General features: G+C 40.6%; 1 protein-coding gene across 1 annotated transcript in view; it reads left to right on the top strand.

The window, feature by feature from the left end:
- Window positions 1–1,100: 1,100 nt before the first annotated feature.
- Window positions 1,101–19,622, top strand: part of LOC128995722 (uncharacterized) — a 34,837-nt gene continuing 16,315 nt past the window's right edge. Inside the window, exons 1-13 of the mRNA XM_054420740.1 lie at window positions 1,101–1,220; window positions 3,186–3,254; window positions 6,197–6,364; window positions 7,499–7,625; window positions 14,388–14,461; window positions 15,190–15,344; window positions 15,446–15,624; window positions 16,614–16,749; window positions 18,424–18,570; window positions 18,825–18,958; window positions 19,142–19,259; window positions 19,323–19,459; window positions 19,492–19,594. Of these exons, the coding sequence (XP_054276715.1) occupies window positions 1,103–1,220; window positions 3,186–3,254; window positions 6,197–6,364; window positions 7,499–7,625; window positions 14,388–14,461; window positions 15,190–15,344; window positions 15,446–15,624; window positions 16,614–16,749; window positions 18,424–18,570; window positions 18,825–18,958; window positions 19,142–19,259; window positions 19,323–19,459; window positions 19,492–19,594 (1,665 nt within the window). The 5' untranslated portion in view covers window positions 1,101–1,102. The remainder of the gene's footprint in view (window positions 1,221–3,185; window positions 3,255–6,196; window positions 6,365–7,498; window positions 7,626–14,387; window positions 14,462–15,189; window positions 15,345–15,445; window positions 15,625–16,613; window positions 16,750–18,423; window positions 18,571–18,824; window positions 18,959–19,141; window positions 19,260–19,322; window positions 19,460–19,491; window positions 19,595–19,622) is intronic.

Here is a 19,622-nt window from a genome sequence, read left to right as displayed (position 1 = left end):
TAAGTGAGAAACAACAAACTGTGTAGTAAACATTTTTGTTAGAGAATTCAGGCTTAAAGAAAACTGAAAAATTAGTTTTAGTGTTTTATTTTAATTGTCGACTGTAGAGGGTCTTTTCCCTAACCAACATTAGCCATTAAATGTCCGGCGTTACAATAAATCAATCAGTTACCCAGCATTTCATGTGCAAGGATGAGTTAGTCAATATTTGTTCTACATTTTAAGAGTCCTTGGAGGCTAGCCATCATCTTGGATAATTTTAACTTATGAGAAGAGTTAGCTGCTGAAGAGTTAATTATCATCCAACAATATTTTTTCAAACACTAAAGTGATTATAATTTAAATATCTAATATACTGTGAGATTAGAAATTGTCTTTGTAGTTTTGAATTGTTTTCCAAGGGAGTCCCTATGGAAGCCAACGGCCATCTTTGATTCGTCCGCCATAAGAGCAATGTTAAATTTGTTATGAATATTCGAATATAATTTCAAACAGCCGCTAAAGAGTTAATTACTATTTCAAATTATTTTTTTCAAATAGGTACCAAAGTGATTAAGTTTAAATATCTAGTATACTATGAAATTAGAAATGTTCATTGTAGTTTTTTAATTGTTTTATTAGTTCAAATGTCTAGGCTCCAAGGACTCTTAAGGGCCAGTATCAGTTATTCAATATTTACTTAGTAGGCATTCCAGAAGCCAGGAGTACCAATCAAAATGTTCTATGCATTTCAAGGTTAGGACATATAAATAATTTTTTTCTCTGCATTTCGTGGGGAAAATTAGTGACATTTGCTCTGGGTTTCAAAAGCCAGGATTTACCTATCACATTTTGTTATGTATTTAAAGGGCTGGCATATTTCAAAATTGTTATTTGCTCTGCATTTCAAGAGCAAGTTAATTAGTCAATATTTACTTTGCCATTCAGGGGTGAATATAAATTAATCACTATTTACTCATCATTTCAGTAGTTAGGATATACCAATCCATAGTCTTCCGGGACCACAATAAATCAGTCAAAATAAACTCTGAATTCTAGCGGCCAGGTATATAGGTAATGTATAGGCCTACCAATCAATATTTTCTGCATTTCAGGGGCCAGGATGAGGTACAACAAGCAAGAGCTGTTGACCCTGGCTACTCAACCTTCGCAGAAGTTTGACAAGGAAGGTGTTCTCCTGCTGAGGGAACGCCAGGAAGGCTTCTTTCGTAGGACTGAGAGTGAGTAGCGTCAAATAACGTTGGTGCATCCGTTTTGAAAGCCCCTTTTTGTGACGTTTACCGTGCATTTGGCATTACGCATTTTCCTTGTTGGAGGTACATTTGTTTAGGCTACCTTACTTTATTAACCTTGAGCGTTGTGCATTTTTGTACTCTTTTTTACAAGTCAGTGCTGTTTTATTTTGAATCTTGAACTACAGATACTTGAATATTTTTCCATATTCCAAACTTCATTAAACATTATTTAACATTTAAAAATAAAGTTAATCAGTTGAGTAAACTGAATTAGGCCTAATACACGGATTATTTATAAATCTCAAGTGCCATTGATTCCACAGTACCTATCTCCATATGTAGGTTTAATGGTATGCGGAGAAAGAATGTATCGTCTCGTAGGTTGCAAGGGCACACACAGGTGGGATGTATCATTGTTTAAACTGCATTGTTTAGAGCTTTATGTAAATCAAGTCTATTATCTTAACTGTTTGCTGGCAGCTCTGAAGGCCGATCATTCAGGTTTTGACAGAAACTTTTCTGTGCTAGAAAATATTTTTTCTAACTTTTTTTGTTATTCCTATTACTAAATGATTGGGCTTCTTTAGGCCACATATGTTGCATTCAAACTGACTTCAGAAACATATTTTATGTTTTTTTAACATTCTTAAAACTTAAAAGTTTTACTTGTTTTGGCCTAATTTTGCATAGGCTATAGGGGCCTATATTTTCTGTTTTGTGTTTGTTGTTAAGATATTATATATTTAATGCCTACTCTGCTATCTGCTTAGATGTTATTTAAAGTAAACTTAACTGAAATAGTTGTTATGGAAAAAGACAAAAGGAGTTTGAATCGTGTGGGAAAGTTTCATACAAAATTTTATTATAAAATTAGTTATTTATAATAGGTATACTTAATTATTTTTGCTTTGAAATATGAATTTTAATCTTTTCTCTTATGTTATTTTTCTTGTTTAATAACACTAATATTTAACTTAATCATCCATCAAACATTGGGAGGGGTAGCACTACTTATCTTAAATGTTTCCGTTTTTAACAAATTAGTATTAATTATGTACAGTTGTTTTTTCAATGTGTGTTCCCCCTCCAGCATGTTCTAGTGTTGTAAGTTCATTATGTTTCTATAAAATGTTTATTTAAGAGTTTACCAGTAATGAAGTATTTTGGAAAACTTAAATTTACTTTAATTATTTTAATTTCTCGAATGCACACAAATTTGTAGGCTTAGTGGTTTTTTTCTACGATAAACTAAATAAGATTTTTTAAACACAAAAATCCACAAAATGTCTATACCGTACAGTAACTTATTTCAAACTCGGCTTTAGATACTTGCGCTCCAATACCTGGACTTGTCTGCAAACTTGTTTAAGATTTACCGGTACCTAATTTCTTGTTAATGACCTTCTAAGTGACTCTGGTAGCAAACTACTCAAGTCAGTAGCTTCAATAGTTACACAGTTATTACCTGTGCAAACTGGTCACATTGTTAGTTTTTTTTCTTACGGATATTCAGAACAGGGCATGTGGACATTCTGTCAATCAGTCCAACATACTAGAATTTTCTGGAAAAAGTCATATTTCTTCAACAGAATTTATTCATACATCAAAATATTATCATGCTGTAAATGCATACGCAATTGTAAAATGAACTGTATAAATCTTTTTTTTTTTAATAATACTGATAATCTGTTGTTTTTTTAAACTCAGAAACCTTCCAAGTTACAACAACAACATTATGCCAAGTTTGTGGTACTTTACTGTATAGCAGACCTCAGTTTGTTAGTGTATCAAAATATTTTAAATATTCAAACTATTCACTCCATTAACTCAATACTGGTAATCTCAGCCTGCTCTGGCATGTTCGGTTGTGTGTTTTCTATGTGAGAGCATGGCATTGTTAATCTGCGGTGACGGCAGGTAGGGTCGTGACTTATCTTGTAAACGTTCCAGGGAAAGACTCAAAAAGAGGGAAACGGGGAAAACTACGTGAACTGAGCTGCTATAGTGGAACCAGCAAAGGTACTTTACACTTTTAACTGCGCATGGATAACACTAACCAACAGTGTCGTGGCTTAACACCTTCACGCTAACACTATTGTAGCGACTAACACGTTGGGCGCTCTTCTTTTCCTGTCGTCTGTGTTATTGTGATTGTTTGCAGGTCGAGGGGTCGTGAAGCTGATGGTCGCTTCTGGAGAATTATGTTGAACCCCCAGTGTTTCATTGTATTTGGCACATAAGTCTGTTCACAAAATTTAGGCGGTTAAAGAGGGAGGTTTCCTGTTTTCCCTCGCTAATTTTTAAGCTTAATCTGTATATCAGCTATCGGCTGTTGTTTCAAAGTTTAGGGTGAGGTGGAGATGGAATCACTTCCCCTCAAACTGCCTAAATGTTGTGAACAGAGCATTGACTTTTGAAGAGGGTAGACATCCTATCAGTGTGAATAGATGTAGCTAATTTCCATTCATAAAGAATTGAGTTGAATAAGCTGATAACAGAGTAGGCTACAGTTGTAATCAAAATAGATTACTTAGTTTTTGACACTTTCATGACCCAAAGGTGCCATAGTTTACAGTAAATTGACCCTTCAGTTCGGCTTGGTTAAAAAGTTGCTGTCTACAACAAAAATCAAAAGTTGTCGTCAAACACACACTGTTAGACGCAAATCTAGTTTGACTCTTCTTTTTAAACCGGCTACAACTTAAAATATGGTTATGGGATGTCTACTTTTAACAGTAAAAAATACTTGTTGTAAGGTGTTGGTTACAATGTGTCTCGTTTCAGCTTAAAAACGACATTAAGCATTTATATTCATTTTACTTGTTTAACAACTGTTACTAATTGTTCACACCAGTTTATCTCCGTGTTAAGTTTTATCTTATCAGTTGTTAAGTTCTGATCTTTCTAATCTGTTTTGCTATTCTGGCAGCATCAACACGTTAAATAATAAATAGTAACAACAGTAATCATTAAACGGTTGAAATAATAAAGATAAATTTGATTTATGTAGGTTGTGTTTTGAAATGGTTTGGACAAAAAAATATACCTTACCTTAAGACCTATAACTAAAAATTTTCTAGCTAAGAAAGTGGTCTATAACTTATACCACAGATTTAATATAGGCCTCCTCTTTTTTGGTTGTACTATCCTTAAAAATCGAATAAAAACCATTTAAGCTATAAAACTGTCCTACATAGGGGTTTACATTTTTTTTTGCACCAACTTTGAGAAGCTGAATCCTTAATTATTAAGATTTTTTGTCAAGCCTGGCTTAGTCTACGATAGTTTTTAATATTCCCTTTAAATCTTTAGATATCAGTGATTAATCAAATTTTAAACATAGTAATGCTCTTTTTAATACAAGTTTATGTATATCAGTCCATCCCTGAGTCAATACTTTATTCTAAAATAAATTACAATGATTTTGGTCAGTTAATTGTTTTGACTTATTTTTATTATTCTTGCTTGTTGATACAATATAACTGAAATAATTGTTATTGATAAGTATTTTAAACATAGGCTATATCTTATATTGTAAAAGTAAGGATTGATTTAAAATGTAATCATATCTTTTCTTCCGTTTTCCTTGATCAGATTAAGCTGTTACACAAATACAACACAATGTCGTGGATAGAATGGTGTATATTTCTGTCTTATCCATAAGTTGCAGTTTTGAGTCGTTCAGTGTCAACCAATGGGTGAGTTACTCGTGCCAGTGCCTCTTGCATCATCGTTTATTGCCTTTCTACATGCAATTCTGTCATGTTTGCATCCTTCGCTGCATAGTTTGTGCTGTAGTGTGTGTTGCTTTTGCCAAAAATAGTGTGTTTTGCATAAGTATTGTTAGTGGATTAGATTTTTGCACTTAGTAGAGGAACGGGTAAGTACTTAGAAGGGTTTTTAATTTATACAAGTATTTATTAGCGTAGGTAATCTTATTTGTATTGCTTATAGATAGTAGAAATGGTTTTGTGAAACATGATCATGTGTAAAATTTTATTTAGGTCTAGTACAAAAATTTTTTTAAATGAACTAATTTAAATGTACAGTGTATTAATTTACTGTTGCATTTTGGATGACAATGTGATGAAAAATAGACCAGAGAATAGATAAAAAATGTTTTCCTAGTTTTAAGACCCAGACAACTTTGAAAAAATATCCTACATTTTATGTTTTTTAAGCACCTTGTCTTAAGGACTGTACCTATGTAGGATGGATAAAGATTTTAAAAATAAAACTTTAGTATAGATGAATAACTTCTTACACCGAAGAATTTGAGTTTAGTCGATAGTTTAAACAACTTGAAATGAAAATACTTATTCATTAAGGCCGGCCTCAAGACCTCATTGTCCTTTTTCACAGCTTACCTCTTATACTGTCTTTCTGTTTTAATAAAGTATGTCAATCCAATAATAAAATATAATTTATCGTAAATACTTATGTTACGATAGCAGGCTTATCTGAATGGAATCAGTCCATTCCGGCACAAAAACACTGTACACAAAAATTAACACCTTTCACTATTACTGACAGAATTCAAACCGAGGAAGGTTTGAGTCGGAAGGTGAGAATCTTCAGGTCCAATGGTTTCCAATCCAATATCAGCTGTGTAGTTCTCACAGCAATCCCACTCTGCTTTTTTCAAAGATCCTATATATTAGTAAGCGACCCGTATTTTTCCGTGACAGTGGTGAGAGCGTTCTTCCACTGGAAGATTTGTGATAACACCACTGTCAAGGATAACGTCTTCCTGGCTACTTTTGTGTATAGTGTGAAGCATCATGTGTTTTCTGTGCCAAAGTGGGTTATTTTCCATTCACGTAAGCCTACTACCTCTCAAAAATCTTTTAAACTTAGGCTCCGTTGTACTCAATGTTACATCCTTATAATTTTAAATAGGTAGTTGACTTGTTACAAATAATCGTTTGGTTAGTTGGTCTCACAGTTTCCTAAACTTACAGTTAGCCTAGAGCGGTGGTGCAGACTGCGAGGTAACCTGCTGTTTTACTTCAAGACCCGAGACCAGTGGTCGGAGCCGCTGGGTGTAGTCGTGTTGGAACAGTGCTCCGTCAAGCTGGATCCCCCCGCCACCTCCAACACCACTGACGGCCCGTTTGGGTTCAGTCTAGGTATGCACAGTTACACACAGGGAGTCACAAAAATGCGTAGCGAGTTCTTCAGGACAAAACTTTACATACAAATATAAGTTGAAAATGTCATGTAAAATCTTTTATTTGGGCTTTGTCAAGCCGTAAGCTGCCGTTTTTCTGATAAAAAAATATATAACTAAAAACCATTTGGAGATATTTTTATGAATCTTGGTAGGGACTTTAATGTGTTTGTTGCTAAAAGTCTCCCATAATATTATTATTTAAGCTTTAGCCTATAAATTTAAAAAATGCAGTCCCTTGAAAATTGTATTTTCAAATTCCATAAAAACAATTAATTCAATAACAATTTTACTAATATTAATAAATTAGTTGTGATTTTTTAATGTTTAAATCCTAAAGACACTGTAAACAATCAAATAAGTTGGCATATTTTTTCAACGAATGTGTCTTCAATTTTCTGTGAGGGGAACCTGTCCCTCTTTTATGTCAAAGTCTGAGACACCAAGGTTTCAAAATACCCAAATATTGTGTTGCGATTTTAAAGATTGTTTGCATTCATTTGCTTACAGTTACATTCCTACATCGTAAGACTCTTTTTTTCAAATTTTACTATTGCTAAGATGATAAATAATACATTAGAGAAAATCACTATTTTTAATGTAGCAGAATTGATTATCCAATCATAGGTAATCTGACTTGCCTTGCAAAAGATCGAGTGCCAAGAAATGGCATGGTAGTTCTGTTAACCTTCGAAGTGAGTGAAACAGAAAGAACTTTAATTTAAGTGTTTTTCTAGGGTTGTTGGTTACAGAGAAAATTGTTCAAAAAACTTTAAATTAATTTAAATTTTATGGAGGGTAGGCCTTAGTAAACTGTTGTAGTTTGCTTTTTTATGGATATGATTTTGAAAAAACTTGGCAATTAATAATTTAGTATTTAATTTTTTATCAGTTATTTGTGTCAATGGATTAAAAATTAAAGACAGGACAAATTTAGGGATTTTTATGGAAAACAAGCCTTGCATAGGTTTGCAAATGGAGAATCTTTATCGACATGGTTTTTAACATTTTCACAATTGTTTGATAATTATTTTTTCGTTGCCATCAGTTTAGAATACATATTAAATCTCTAACCCCCTGTATGTTGTGGCAGTGTTTGAAGGAGGCCTGTCACAACACGTGGCTGCTCTGAGTCTGCAGGAGAGGGATCAGTGGTTGCAGGCCATCCAGCTGTCTAGCCACGAGTGTATGAGGACTCAGCTGCTAGCTCTGCAGCAGAGGTAACTACTGTACTAGACACACAACTCGTGACATCTAAGCTGGCGCTTGGCCTAGTGTGGGCAGTGTAGGCGGGAGGAGGGTGGAGGTAGGGAAAAGACTGGAAACATTTCAGCTGCCTCTAGGGGTTGACTCTCCTTGTATTATGTACTTGAGCGCCATCATATGGGTTGCAAGGACAGTTGATGCAACCCGCAAGATGGGACATAGTTTTTGAGCTAGATACTAGTAGCGATCGGCCAAGTGCCAGATTGTCACGAGCTGTAGGTAACATTGTAGATGTGAAGCTATGTAGTTATGGAGCTGTTTGTCAATTCAATTCAACTACGACCGTTCTTTTGCTGCAGTCAAAAACAGTACGTGTTTCTGTGTAGTGAGCCGTGACATGCCCACCAAGCGTCCCACCAATGTCACGCCTCAGTGTTTTTTGTATAGTGCGAGTGCTGGCTTTGCGCCGGAACTCGTTCAGTTTGGGTCTGGCAGCAGTCCTGCAGACCCCGGGGCAATTTTTCCGCTGTCGAGCACATTTTCGGCAGAAGGCGAGCGACTGTCAATTTAACCTGTCAAACTCTGTCGTTTTCTGAAGGCAAAATTTTCACTTCAGACTTTTACTTTATTTTCTACGTCAGCTAAATTTTTTGAAAGATTTTTAAATGAATTCTTTGGATGGCTGACATTGTTGATGATTGTTATTTGTTGAATTTTGATTAATTATAGGCTTTGTTGACAACTGTTTGTTTTTTTTATATTCACCCACGGCCTTTCATTTTTGTTAGGGATGTGGGGCGGCCACTCGCACTGCCACTATGGGGGGCATGCTTCCAATAGTTGTTCGTCTGGGGGCGGTGCGAGGGGTCGGCTCAGATGGTAGCAGAGCGTGGTTTTTTGTGCTCTATCCACGAAGGGCCGTGGTTGGATTTGATTTTTGGGTGATTCTGGTCTGGCAGTCTTAGGAATTTTTTGAAGAAAAGTTGTTGTGGTGGGGTAAGCACACTGTTGTAGTTTTTTATTAGGAGCTCGCCCTTGGCCGAGTCACCGGGTGGAATCTGGTTAATGACTTGTATCCTTTGGGAGCAAGAGTGTCAAAAGCATGGCCAAACCCAAAATTGAAACTGTGTGTGTGTGTTTACCTCATCACGCAAATGTTAGGTGTTGTTGTTTAGTGTATGTATGTTGTGTGTATGTCGTGAGTGTAAGTCCGTGTTTTTTGTTTTGGTGGCTAAGGCGGTGTGTATGGGCAGGTTCTTCTGTTTGGGACCTCATCTGACTGTAGGCATTTCAGTCCAGAGCCTTTAGTTAGTTAAGTTTGTGAATTGTTTGTTGTAAAATTTGTTTGTGTGGGTTTTGAAAGTAGGCCGACTGACTGAGAACAAAATGGGTTTGTTTGCTCCACTGCCCAATCCCATTGCTGGGGTTTTGAGCGACATTCGCCCAGTTGATGGTTTAGAGGTGGAACCTTTGTTAGAGTTTTTGGGAAAGGTGTTGCACCTGAAGGAGTTCCCAGGCATGGAGGACTCAGTAGTGTTGGAACTGCTGGTTCCACTCTGCCTGAGACCTCTTGGTGACAAATTGTTAGATTGTTTGAAACGGGGAGTAAATTTTGACAATTTTCACAGTGAAGTGCTTGAGCTCTTTGTCCCCTTCAGGGTCATGGAGAGATTGAAGGTTGAGAGAGTGTTTCGTCCTCAAAAATTTGATGAAACTCTCAGTCAGTATGTGGGTGACATTCGTGGCGTGTGGCGTGTCCTACGGCTGGGCATCCCTGAAAACCAACTGGTGGACATTGTCTTGCAGGGGTTGAAGCCTGAGGAGCGGTCCAGACTGATTTTTGCTCCGAAGCCTTCTTCTTTTGCAGACCTGGATAGGCTGGTCATCCTTTCACGGAGCGTTCAAGACGCTGATTTTCGGAGGGAGCATGTTCCGGGGCATCTTCCCCAGACTGTTCTCCATCCCGTTGTAGCTTCCGTGGGTCAAGGTCCTGAAACACCGCAGAGACAGAGGCATCCTATTGTTTGCTTTGGTTGTGGTCAACCAGGTCACATGAGACGAGAGTGTCGTCAGAGGGTTGATCTTGCGACTTTGTCCAAAAACCTGAGTAGCTCGCAAGGGGAAAGTTTGCCTAAACCGCCCTGTGAGAAAGCTGTTTTGGAGAAAGTCAGTAAGAATTTGGTTTCTCTGAGTACTGCCCCTTCTGGGAGTGCTGGTTTCGGGGAGCCTCTGTCGCGGGGAATGAGGGAGCTTGCATGCATGGGAGTGAAAGCGGCGCGCTCAACTTGCCCACGACTCAACATTTTCTTAGGTAAAACGGTGCAGAAGGCCCTTGTGGATTCTCATTCTTGTCTCATTTCCCTTTCCCTGTTTGAAAATCTAAAATCTTCTGGGCTAATCAAGCAAGTTGAGCGAAGTACCCACATCTGCTGGACTGCATCGAAATCCCCACTTCCAATCATCTATGAAGCCCGTTTGAAATTCAAGATTGAACATTTTTCTTGGGTGTGGAGTTTTTGGGTAGCCAAGGACCTTTGCATTCCTGTCATTTTGGGAGCGGATTTCATCAAGCATTGTGGCCTGATTTTGGATTTAGGCAGAGGCCAGTGCTTCTTTCGTTTCGCAAGACGGGTGCTCATTCCTTTTGCGGATGAAATTGTGGATGGTGCAGCTGTGATCGAGCCTGAGACACCCAGCAAACCAAAGGTTGATCTATTAGGGCATCTGACTCCTGGTGAGGCTGAAGCTATCAGAACTTTGTGTTCTCGTTTTCCTGAGGTGCTGACGCCAAAGCTTGGAGTCACCAATCTTTTGGAGTACGAAATCCGTTTGACTGACACCCGTCCCGTTCGTTCTCATCCTTACAAACTTGCTCCACCCAAGATGGATACACTCCGTGGAATCATCAATGAGCTTCTTGAAAATGGGGTAATTGAGCCTTCTCGCTCAAGTTACGCAAGTCCAGCTTTTCTAGTTCCAAAGCCAAATGGCAAGTCTCGAATGGTTCTAGATTATCGCAAGTTGAATGCTCAGATTGAAATTGACTCTGTCCCTCTCCCTGATTTGCACTCTGCGTTCGATTGGTTCGGTAAGGCCAAGTATTTTTCCGTCTTTGATTTGAACCAGGCTTACCATCAGATTCCCTTGAAACCTGAATCTCGACCTCTCACTGCCTTCTGCGTTCCGTGGAACTTGTACCAGTTCACACGTGTTCCCATGGGCCTAGCTGTGGGGGCCCAGACCCTCACCAGACTTCTGGACTCCATCTTTCATGACGTCAAGTTCAAATTTGTGTTCAACTATCTTGACGATCTTTTGGTGTACAGTGAGAGCTTTGAAGACCATCTGGTTCATCTTGAGGAAGTCATGAATAGGTTGCTTAGGGCTGGCCTTACCGTAAATCCCGAGAAAGTTAGTTTTGCTCAGGCTGAGATTTCTTTCCTAGGTCATCTAGTATCTTCACGAGGTGTCTGTATCGATCCGGCTAGAACCCAGGCTATCAGGGAGTTTCCTCCTCCCCGAGATGTCAAAGGCATTGCCCGTTTCATCGGCATGGTGGGTTTCTACCGGCGCTTCATCCCCAATGTGGCTGAGTTGGCGGCTCCGCTCAATGAGCTTCGGAAGAAGGGCACCAAGTTTGTTTGGGGTGAAGCACAACAGATGTCTTTTGATCTTCTGAAAGAAGCTATCATGCAACCTCCAGTTTTGGCGATGCCAGATTTCAGTCAAAAGTTTGTTTTGCAAACCGATGCTTCCTCCGTTGCTATTGCGGCTGTGTTGTCTCAAGAGGTAGATGGTGTTAGGCAGCCAATTGCGTATGCCTCACGCACTTTGAACCCATGCGAAAAGAAAAGCTCTTCTGTGTATGAGTTAGAGTGTTTGGCTGTCGTGTTTGGAGTGAATAAGTTCAGACGTTTTTTGGAACACAAAGAGTTTTTGCTGGAAACCGACAACCAAGCGCTCTCGTGGCTCCTTGCACATCCTCGCCAGCTTGGGAAAATTGGTCGTTGGGTGGTCCAAATATCTTCCCTCAAATTCCAAGTGCAACATGTTCGAGGCACGCAGAATGTGATTGCTGACACTTTATCCAGGATGTACCATTCACCTGACGACCAACCTTCTGATCAGGAGGAGCACACAGGGTGTGCCGTGCTCCTGGAGTTTCCCCTCGCCTTTTCTGAGTTCATCCCACATCAGCTAAAAGATCCCGAGCTGGCTAAGATCATTGGTGAGCTTCAAAACGGGGGAGCCCACCCCCCGTATTTTCTGTCCCAGGGTGCCCTTTGTTGTCGAGACCGACAGCGGGGTAAACCCAAGGTTGTGCTGCCTAGTCTTCTTGTACCCATGGTCTTTGCGTACTTTCACTCTTCCCCTGTGGGTGGGCACTTAGGGATTCACAAGACCATTGCGAAGGTTAGGGAAATGTTCATCTGGAAGGGTATGGACAGGGACATTGCGGCACGAGTACGTTCTTGTCAAACATGCTCGCTAAGCAAGCCTGCTCAGAATACCAAGTATGAGTTGTTGTCATCTGAGGTGGCGGAGAGACCTTTGGAGAAGGTTTTCATAGACTATGTAGGGCCTCTCCCACGTAGCAAGTCAGGAAACAAATTCTTGCTTGTTTGTGTGGATGCCTTCTCCAAGTTTTGTTGGCTTTTTCCTTTGAGGAACGCCACTGCACAGCTCACCGTGCAGGCACTTCGTACCCATTTGTTCCAACACTTTGGAATACCCGCCACCATTGTTTCCGACAACGGAACTCAGTTCGTGTCTCACCTTTTCAAGAGAATGTGCTTTGGGCACGGTATCCGCCATGTGACCACTTCTCCTTACTATCCACAGCCTTCCCATGCTGAGAGGTTCAACAGAAATCTTCGATCCGCTCTCATAGCTTTTCATGCTGACAAGCAGACCACCTGGGATCAGGAACTTCCTTGGATTCAATTTGCTTTCAATACTGCACACCATGAGAGTCACAAGGCGGTCCCTTTCGAGCTGTTGTTGGGCTATCCACCCAATAATCCTTTGGCAAATGTGTGGAAAATTGGCGACCTTCTGCCACCCCCTGGTGCTGCCAATGTCAAGGCAACTTGGCAGGCGGCTAGGAGGAACTTGATCCGAGCTAGGGAATTGGTCCGGAGGAAGCACAATCGAGGTCGGTTGGACAATCCTTTCCAGGTGGGGGATTTGGTTTTCTGCAAGGCTCATCCGGTCAGTTCGGCCGTGGACAAGAGAGCCGCTAAGTTGTCTCATCGGTGGTCAGGTCCCCACCGCATCTTGAAGTTCTTGACTCCTGTCTCCGTGCGGCTGGGAGATCCGCAGACTGGAGAAGTTTTCCGGAGGGCTCACATTTCTCATCTGAAGCCTTTCCGGGGAACAATTCCGTAGGTCATCTTTCATTACTCTTGTGTCTGAGTGGGAAGTGCACTGGGCCAGAGAGCTTGATCACCTCTTCTGTCCCTTGTGCGCTGCTGAAGATTTTTCCCTAGTACATTTTCCAGCACTGGCCAGTGCAAACCCTGGGGGTGAGTAGTCCCTCCAGTTGAAAGTTTTTGGCGTTCCCCACTTCAGACACTTGAGTTGATCTGTGGGGTTGAGATCTTCTAGAATTGGGAGAGGTTGTTTTCTTTCTTTTCTTGAGAGGAAGTCCTCCTTTGGGGGGGGAGGTTGAGCCGTGACATGCCCACCAAGCGTCCCACCAATGTCACGCCTCAGTGTTTTTTGTATAGTGCGAGTGCTGGCTTTGCGCCGGAACTCGTTCAGTTTGGGTCTGGCAGCAGTCCTGCAGACCCCGGGGCAATTTTTCCGCTGTCGAGCACATTTTCGGCAGAAGGCGAGCGACTGTCAATTTAACCTGTCAAACTCTGTCGTTTTCTGAAGGCAAAATTTTCACTTCAGACTTTTACTTTATTTTCTACGTCAGCTAAATTTTTTGAAAGATTTTTAAATGAATTCTTTGGATGGCTGACATTGTTGATGATTGTTATTTGTTGAATTTTGATTAATTATAGGCTTTGTTGACAACTGTTTGTTTTTTTTATATTCACCCACGGCCTTTCATTTTTGTTAGGGATGTGGGGCGGCCACTCGCACTGCCACTATGGGGGGCATGCTTCCAATAGTTGTTCGTCTGGGGGCGGTGCGAGGGGTCGGCTCAGACCACCAATGTCCCACCAATGTCACGCCTCAGTGTTTTTTGTATAGTGCGAGTGCTGGCTTTGCGCCGGAACTCAGTCGGTTTGGGTCGGGCAGCAACTCATCTGAGCGGAAAAATTGCCCCGGGGTCTGCAGGACTGCTGCCAGACCCAAACTGAACGAGTTCCGGCGCAAAGCCAGCACTCGCACTATACAAAAAACACTGAGGCGTGACATTGGTGGGACGCTTGGTGGGCATGTCACGGCTCAACAGGTATAATATATTTTCAAGCTATTATAATTGTTGTTTCCGAATTAAGCTTTAAAAAACCATATTATTATATTCTGCGCTCTCATTCCATTGTGAAGCACAAATAAAGGAACACTAGTTGCCTACTCTATGGCAAATGATGAGTCTGTGGGTCGGTAGCACCACAGACTTGGGACTCAAGGCGGCAATGTCGTAGGTTCGTCTTATGTTACATGCCACTACTTTTCTATCAGTTCACTTCACCCTTGTACCAGCTCACCCTTTGTTTTGCTATACATTCTACGCGCAGGTCTATAACTTATGTGGACAGGCATATGCAAGATTTTTCAAACATTGTAGTGTTTACAAGTTTTAATTCATAACATTGCAGGTTGGAGACTCGTAGAGGTCAAGACCCGGACCTGGATATCCAGATGTGGCGGTTACGTCGGAACCAGACTCTAGGTAAATAGTGTTCAGTTATATTCTAAATAAAACCGCAAAACTACCAAAAATTGTTAACTATTGTTCTATAAACCATCTTTGCTACTCCAGTTTTCTTTTTGGCTGTATTGCAAAAACTCTTCATACTGACCCAACCGTAGTATTTCCACTGAAGTATGACATTAAAAATTGTTGGTTGTTAATCAGTATTATTTTCCAAAAGCATTCAATTTTACTTAATATTTACAAAATGAGTTTGTCTCAGTCGGCTAAAATGTTACATCCTGAAAGTTTTTGAATTGTAAATACAGAATGTGACTATACTTTTTCTCCATCTTGCCCACAGCTGAGAACACTGAAGTTAATTCAGTTAGAATTTAAACTGACATTTCTCTTTAATGTCAGATGTGTGTTATTCCTATATCAGGACAAATTATAAGTCTTATGATATGTGACTTTTTAATTTGTATCTATAAGTTTCTGCGCTTAGGTAAACTAGCTAATGGCTTAGTAAAGCTCTTCAGAAAAAAATCCTTTGTCAGCCACTTGACTTTCCTCTCAAAATATTCTAAAATTTTTTTTAAATACTGTCTATCTAGTCATAGTTTTGAATTTGTGTGGCAATTTATTCGGATCAAAGATATAGCCTATTTATTTTGAAAATAAGCCTTTTTTAAGTTATGATTGCCCTGATACCTCATGATATTTTTATGCATGTTGGCTCACAGATGATATACCGTGTGTTGTAGACCCGTGTGAGTTGCCGCTGTGTGAGGTATCTCTCTCGTGTGACAACCTACTGTGTGACGGCCATGGCCGTCCTCCCAACCCTGTACTGCTGGTGCATGTGTACATTCCTGAGGAGAGGGTACTACTCAAGTACGCCAAGACCGAGGTCATAGAGGTAACGTCTCATTGCTTCCCTCATTGCTCATTGCTCTTTGCTTTAAATCCCCTCGACAATTGAATTTAACTTGCTTAACCGTTGTTGATTTGTCTATACAGAAAAGCAGCAATCCCAGTTTCCTGAACACCGTAAGTTTCCGCTCCAGTGATGGCCTCAACGCGAGCTCCAAGGTGAGACTGACTGTGTATGATGTGAGAGAGCCTGTGTCTCAGACAGCCACTCCCCTAGGTAGTGCCTGTATCACACTAGGCACACTACAGGACTGCGAGAGACTCAGGTACATAGACTACATTGTACAGAGTAGCCATAGGCTGGGGAGTCCTGGAATTATGCATCAATTTTGATATATCACCAAGAAAATCTTGACTTATTTTAGTGCGATTTTGTTGTGATTGATTTAATACCGTTTTTTAGTGTTTAACAGCCAGCGACCACCATATTTAGTTGTGTAAACAAAATGCTCATGAAACTCGGGTTAGTGCATGAAAACCTCGACTGTTAAATTTATTGTGAACATCACCTGCGTTCACTGCAAAATCATATTCTGTGGTCATAGTACAATAAAAAACAACTCCTGTTGTCATGGCAAGATTGAGAACTTCTTCAGCTATAACAGCAAAATGTGAACATTATCTGCGGTCATAGTATAATCGAGGACATCTTCTGGTGAACATTTCCCGCAGTCCTGGTCATGACAGAGGATGTCTTCCGTGATCATGGTCAAATTAATGACCTAACTGAAGGTAGGCCATAGAACAGATAGAAGACACAAACAAATACCCAATATTTCCCTAGAGGCCTTGGGGAAATCGAGAACAGCTTTTGCGGTCATGGCGTAGTCGTGACCATCTTCCTGGGTCACAGCGTCATCATTGTCTCCCATAATTGTGGCAAAATCGTGAACACCAACTGCAATCATGAAGAAAATTAGTAATAATTTTTAATCATGTTTCTTTGCAAATAATGCTTAACACAATGATAAAAAAAGAGAGTAATAGCAAAATGAATAAATGGATGCAGAACTGAAAAACAAATCAAGCATTCTACCTGAGCCAGCCCACTGTTAATTTTAGATTGGCTTCCTCCATCAGACTTCTGCTTTTAACCTTAGAAATTACAGGTGTTTGAAACAAATCCCCTCTTTTTTAATGTTTCTACATTTCTCTTTCTTTTGTTAGCAGGAAGATTATTTCATCAGTTGTATCTCTAAGATAGGATGATTTTTAGGTACATTTATAGTGTATACTATGTTCATTATGTGTGCAGGATACCTCTCAAGTCCTGTGCTGGGACAACTGTGGGATTCCTGAGTCTTCTGGTCTGGGCGCTGGAGAGAGAAGACCAGGGAACTCCTAGCACTGAGTCTACGCCCTGTAGGACGGCCAGCATAGATACTGCAGCGGTGAGTCAGTGTGTCGTTAAAAGAATAACCTAACTGAAGGATAACAGATAGCTTATGTTAGAAAAAGTACAGGTAGACCATAGATCAGAGAAAATGACACAGAGAATACCCAATATTTCCCTAAGGTACATATTATTATGGAGTTTCTTCTTTTTTTCTTTTTGTTCCTTGGCCTAACTATTTTTTTTCTAAAGGGACTAATAGAAGGAGGAAGTAAAAACGACAAGTTTTTTTTATATAAATACTTGCCAGACTCACTGCATACTTACCTTGTCTATAGAGTTACTTTCTGTAGTGAGTATTCAGTAATTACTTGTTAGTATTCAGTAATTTCAGATAACAAGTAAGGGTGCGGCAGAAAGAACTCCCCTATTAGGAAAGCTAATAAAAACAAAACCAAGTAAGATATGACATTTTTATTGCTATTAACCAAAAACACACATTATGCCATTTTAAAAAATATAAAATTATAGTGCTTTAAATAAAATGTTGTTTTAATAATCGATAATTTAAAATTATCGTGTTTTAAATAAAATGTCATTTAAATGGCGGCCTCCAGTGTTAACACATTGGTTCAAACGTTCCCGGTAGTTGTCCATTACCTTTCGGGTCATGTCGGGTGAGATGGCTGCAACTTTAGATAGCCCCACAAAAAAAGTCACACGGGCTCAAGTCTGGCAATCGCGGTGGCCATTCGATGTCACCGCGCATTGAAATGACATGGCCAGGAAACATTTCCTTGACCAATGTCAATGATTGACGGGACGTGTGTGAAGTAGCACCATCCTGCTGGAACCATACATTCGCCAGAACAGGAAAGATATCAGCGAGTTTTGGCTGCAAAAAAGTACGGAGCATCGCACAATAACGATTGCTGTTCACAGTCACAGTCGCGCCATTTTCTTCAAAAAAGTACGGCCCAATTATAGCCCTCAAAGTTTGGAAGCCCTGAAGGAAAGAATAAGGCATGAAGTTGCAGCCATCTCACCCGACAAGACCCGAAAGGTAATGGACAACTACCGGGAACGTTTGAACCAATGTGTTAATACTGGAGGCCGCCATTTAAATGACATTTTATTTAAAACACGATAATTTTAAATTATCGATTATTAAAACGACATTTTATTTAAAGCACTATAATTTTATATTTTTTTAAATGGCATAATGTGTGTTTTTGGTTAATATCAATAAAAATGTCATATCTTACTTGGTTTTGTTTTTATTAGCTTTCCTAATAGGGGAGTTCTTTCTGCCGCACCCTTTACTTGCAACCAGCAACTTGCTGTCTACTTCCCCCATGTATAAGCCACTTAAGTTGAGCTAGCTACTATTTCTATTCTACTAATCAAAATCCTGACCTAGAGCCTCCCTTGAACAAAAAATTTTCCAAGTGGTTGGTAAGTGTGAAAGTTGAATGAAAACCCCTGAGTAAGTGTACTGAAAAACAACAGTATATCGCAGGAAAAAATTGTGATACCTACCACTGAAACATTTGAATCACTATTTATTTAGCAGGATTTCCAAACCAACAGGATTAACAAGTGTCCATTGTATACTTATTTCCCAAATAGAAAAAAAGGTGGTGACTTCCTACATAAACCATTTCCACCTCGGAATAGAGTTGGATTTAGTGCAGGATTCAACTTATGAACACACGTTTCTGTGTTTTTCCAGATCCATTGTCACCGCAGGTCGCAGTCGCTGCCACCCAGGCTGGGCTCCAAGCTAAAGTTACCTCACCAAGGACAGCTGCGGCTGTTGTTTGCCAACCCCACAGTCCAGACATACAGGTTCCACTCTGGGCTGGGTGGTGACATCAGTGTACATGAGGTCATGGCAGAGAGTCGTCTGTGCTTCACCTTCCCTCAGCAACTGTTGTAAGTATTTGTAGTAGAAGCTACCTCACCAGGGACAGCTGCGGCTGTTGTTTGCCAACCCCACAGTCCAGACATACAGGTTCCACTCTGGGCTGGGTGGTGACATCAGTGTACATGAGGTCATGGCAGAGAGTCGTCTGTGCTTCACCTTCCCTCAGCAACTGTTGTAAGTATTTGTAGTAGAAGCTACCTCACCAGGGACAGCTGCGGCTGTTGTTTGCCAACCCCACAGTCCAGACGTACAGGTTCCACTCTGGGCTGGGAGGTGACATCAGTGTACATGAGGTCATGGCAGAGAGTCGTCTGTGCTTCACCTTCCCTCAGCAACTGTTGTAAGTATTTGTAGTTGAAGTTACCTCACCAGGGACAGCTGCGGCTGTTGTTTGCCAACCCCACAGTCCAGACATACAGGTTCCACTCTGGGCTGGGTGGTGACATCAGTGTACATGAGGTCATGGCAGAGAGTCGTCTGTGCTTCACCTTCCCTCAGCAACTGTTGTAAGTATTTGTAGTAGAAGCTACCTCACCAGGGACAGCTGCGGCTGTTGTTTGCCAACCCCACAGTCCAGACGTACAGGTTCCACTCTGGGCTGGGAGGTGACATCAGTGTACATGAGGTCATGGCAGAGAGTCGTCTGTGCTTCACCTTCCCTCAGCAACTGTTGTAAGTATTTGTAGTTGAAGTTACCTCACCAGGGACAGCTGCGGCTGTTGTTTGCCAACCCCACAGTCCAGACATACAGGTTCCACTCTGGGCTGGGAGGTGACATCAGTGTACATGAGGTCATGGCAGAGAGTCGTCTGTGCTTCACCTTCCCTCAGCAACAACTGTTGTAAGTATTTGTAGTTGAAGTTACCTCACCAGGGACAGCTGCGGCTGTTGTTTGCCAACCCCACAGTCCAGACATACAGGTTCCACTCTGGGCTGGGAGGTGACATCAGTGTACATGAGGTCATGGCAGAGAGTTGTCTGTGCTTCACCTTCCCTCAGCAACA

This window comes from Macrosteles quadrilineatus, unplaced genomic scaffold (genome assembly GCF_028750875.1).
Source record: "Macrosteles quadrilineatus isolate MER2022 unplaced genomic scaffold, UCM_ALF_1.0 Scaffold_5__1_contigs__length_97177068, whole genome shotgun sequence".
NCBI classification, from domain to species: Eukaryota; Metazoa; Arthropoda; class Insecta; order Hemiptera; family Cicadellidae; genus Macrosteles; species Macrosteles quadrilineatus.
The sequence above is the reverse complement of the archived record's forward strand: the minus strand, read 5'-3'. Positions and strand labels throughout refer to the sequence as shown.